At 40.9% G+C, this 3,728-nt stretch overlaps 1 protein-coding gene across 1 annotated transcript; it reads right to left on the reverse strand.

Moving 5' to 3' along the window:
* Positions 1-1,422: 1,422 nt before the first annotated feature.
* Positions 1,423-2,517, reverse strand: ccr6b (chemokine (C-C motif) receptor 6b). Its single transcript, XM_034111094.1, has one exon. It carries the CDS (start codon positions 2,515-2,517, stop codon positions 1,423-1,425), a length of 1,095 nt encoding a protein of 364 aa, XP_033966985.1.
* Positions 2,518-3,728: the final 1,211 nt, after the last annotated feature.

Below are 3,728 nucleotides of genomic sequence, written 5' to 3' on the forward strand. Positions count from 1 at the left end.
TGTCTGTTCATGGCTTATTGTAATATTCTAGCAAAAATGTTATTCTTATGCAGTAACAAAGTTCTGAGGTGTGAAGGAGATGAGTTTTATTTTTGCATATGAGGTTCACCTGAGCTAAGTTCCATATCATTTCTGCTTGCCTCTAAATGTTCTGTTATAATGTCAAATTCTTGGCTCAAAAATATCTAAATGTTTACAAACCCAGTAAAAAGAACAAAAGTATCATGAAGACTTACTACAGAGGATCCCTCTTTGGGCATACAATACTGGCCATGACCCGTACACAATGTTGCTATTGCAGAAATAAGAACATGGGCCCAATAAAATACTACATTAGTAAATATAATAAAGTGATCATGAGACACTAACACCACTAATAACGATGTTGAAGCACAACATAGTGGTTCAAGGTTAGCTTCCACTATTTTAGCACTTAATTGTTTTTTGTCATTAAATACTCAGTTGTGAACAATGCTGTTATCTGTAGCTGGTCGGCGGTAGACTGGAGCATTAATGACTTCCATGGTATTGTTCACCAAACTGTCTCTTTTAGGACCTCTGTGGCTTTCTGTCTGCGGTCAGTGCCCCAGAAGCCTGTTGTTCCACTTTCACAGCTTCAAAGTGGAACAAAGTGGTGGCATTTGATTTAACACAACTGACGTAAAACTACAGGAAATGACTTTCATGGGTACAGATGGATTTCGAAATCTGGGTCTTTGCCCCATAAAGAACAAATGCACTTTCTAAGACAAGTTTATCAGCTTAATTTAAAGGGAGCGATGAAGTAGATTTTTTATATTCTTTGTTTGTATTCTTTCATTTTCTTTAAGGACAGATGGTGGCTGAATGTGTTAACCAACAATGTTTCCGAGAGAGGAGATTAACAAACATACATTTTAATGAAATGTCTTGTTTGTCAGTATCATGCACGTCAAACTTTATTTAATGCCACAAAAAATTATTCATGTAATGGATAAGAGATTATATCAGTGATATCAAATTAGACTGTTTGCAGTGCTTTATGAGAGAGGACTCACAATCTAAATCAAATTAAGTGACTATTTACAGGGTTTTTTCAGACAGTGTTTAATCAGAAATTCTTACAGAACAATGCAATCAGAAACACAAAATAGTAAAACAAAATAGTAAACAGAAAAGGTAATAATGGTTCTGGAAAATATGTAGGAATAACACTTTTAAAATGTATTTTTTAATAAAAATACTTTTTCAACATCATACATAATGCAAGAGAGCAACAGGTTGAGGGTTTATTAGCTTGAGAAGCCATCTTGATCATGTTATATTTGTATCTAAGCACACAGATGCTTCTACCTTCATACAGCTACGCAGAGCAGCAGCTTTGGAAAGAAGAAGTGCAGCGTGTTCATTTGCATTACTAGAAAGCTGTGTAAAACTGCAGTGTCATGCACTGAATGATGTGAAGTGGTTGGATCCCTCTGAAGCGACACGCCCTGAAATGAAGATATCGGACGTTGCGCGTGAAGTGCGTGCGGAGTAGATGTACTTCTTGCTAAAGCACCACAGGTCCACCATTATCTGCCGGAAGTGGCTCCTGAACTTCACCCCGATGAAGGCGTACAGGATGGGGTTGAGGCAGCAGTGGAGGTACGCTACGCTCCTGGAAATGGCCAGAACTTTGAGTTTAATCTTCTCCAACGTACAACTCCTCTCCTTAAAAAGAGACAGGGTGTGGTTCAGCAGAGCAGCATTGTAGGGAAGGTGGCAAATTATGAAAACCACAACAACCGCCAAAACCACGCGCACTGCCTTGTGCCTCTGGCTGCTCTGTGCCCTCAGCAAGGTGCCCACGATGCAGGAGTAGCAGAACACCATCACCAGCAGAGGCAGAAGGAAGCCGATGGCCATCTGAAGGGTGGGGACCACCACCTTTATCAGCTTTGCCGTTTCACTCTTGTCGAAAGACAGTTGACAGATCACAGAGACGGGTTCGTCTGCATGTAGATTGAGATCTTCAATGTGCTTGGTGTAGAGCAGCGTGGGCAGAGTTAGAACCATGGCTAACAACCAGACAGCTGAGCAGATGAGGCGGCTGTAGATCAGAGCACGAGAGCGAACACCGAAGGACCTTCTAGCCTGAACTATAGCCACGTATCGGTCGCCGCTAACGCACGCCAGCAGGAGCATGCCGCTGTATAGGTTGATGCTGTAGGCTGATCTCAGCACCGTGCAGGCCACAGGGCCCATTGCCCAGTTGTTCTGCTCGTTGTAGATGATGAGCGGCAGAGCCAACACAAAGATCAGGTCTGCCACGGCCACGTTGAAGAGGTAGACGTCCGTCATGGTCTTGGCTCTCTTGTAGAACATGTAGGTGGCGATTACCAGGGTGTTGCCCATCAGACCGGAGGCACAGATGATGGAGTGGATGTACGTCTCGGTGAGGACGTCCACAGGGTTGGGGTCCAGGTTGCAGGGCTCAAACATTTCGGGAGTGGAGTTTCCGTAGTCTAGAATGACGTTTTCGTAGTCTGTCTCCATGTTTTAGATCTGGAGAAGAAAATAAATTGCAATTTACACCAACAACTAATTATGAGGCGACTGCTATAAAATGTCCAACATTTTCAAAACTAATTTCGGTGTCACATTTTAATAAAATGTCAGTACATACAGGGCCGGCCCTGACCAATTTGCTGCCCTAGGCAAGATTTTAGCTGGCGCCCCCCCCCCCCCCAAATGCAGACACTCACTATGACTCGTGCATCCACCAAAACAGAAAGATATGGACACAAGATGTGTGCAACTGTATTTAATATCCTATTCATGTGAACATGATTTAAGTGGGGGGTGGACCTAACATCCTCTAGGGGGGTCCGGGGGCATGCACCCCCGGAAGATTTTTTTTTTTTTTTTTTTTTAATATTGAAGTTAAAAGCATCAATCTGGTGCACTTTGAGAGCAACATTAGGAGATCTATGGATACATCTCTCAACATCTATATGAAACAGAACTGTAAGCAGATTTATTTTTCTTTATGGATATTTTACAAATCACTCCCCTTTTTTTTTTTTTGTACTGTCATATAGTATTTTATACCTGTTTTTCATCTATTCTCTTATTTTTTATAACTATAATGATCATATAAAGGTGTGCCTTTACCTCACTGAGCTGAGGTTATCAGAGCCTCTCAGTCTTTCAGGAGAGAGTTCTCTAAAGCTCTCCCCCCTGCGGCCGCTTACACAGTAAATTCCAATGTTAATAAAAGCATACAGAAGCTGTATACGTTTTTTGGGAGTTTGATTTATTTTAAATTAACACAAATACAAAATTAAAACCTATAATTGCACACTAAAACCATTATTTCAAAAAAAAGAACAATTTCACATAAACCTCTGGTTTTTACTAGGGCTGGGGCAGTTCAACTTGATTTTGGGGGGAGGGTGCTCCATAGTTTATGGGCGCTGTACACAATTATGGTGTAGTTCTGTTAGTATAAGATAATAAGATGTACTTTGTTGATCCAAAATCGGGATTTTTTTTTTGTATTTCTAACTTTTTATTTAATTTATATTTTTGGCTTCCCCTATGGGTTGATGCGCCCTTAGCATTCGCTTATACTGCCTATGCCGAGGGCCAGCCCTGAGTACATAAGATAAGAAGATAATAAGATGTTGTGGTACAAATTGTAAAACGCACTTTGAATATTGCCAGTAACATTTTCAATGCAGAACTTTTATTTGTAATTGAGTATT

Source organism: Pseudochaenichthys georgianus, chromosome 22 (genome assembly GCF_902827115.2).
Source record: "Pseudochaenichthys georgianus chromosome 22, fPseGeo1.2, whole genome shotgun sequence".
Taxonomy (NCBI): domain Eukaryota; kingdom Metazoa; phylum Chordata; class Actinopteri; order Perciformes; family Channichthyidae; genus Pseudochaenichthys; species Pseudochaenichthys georgianus.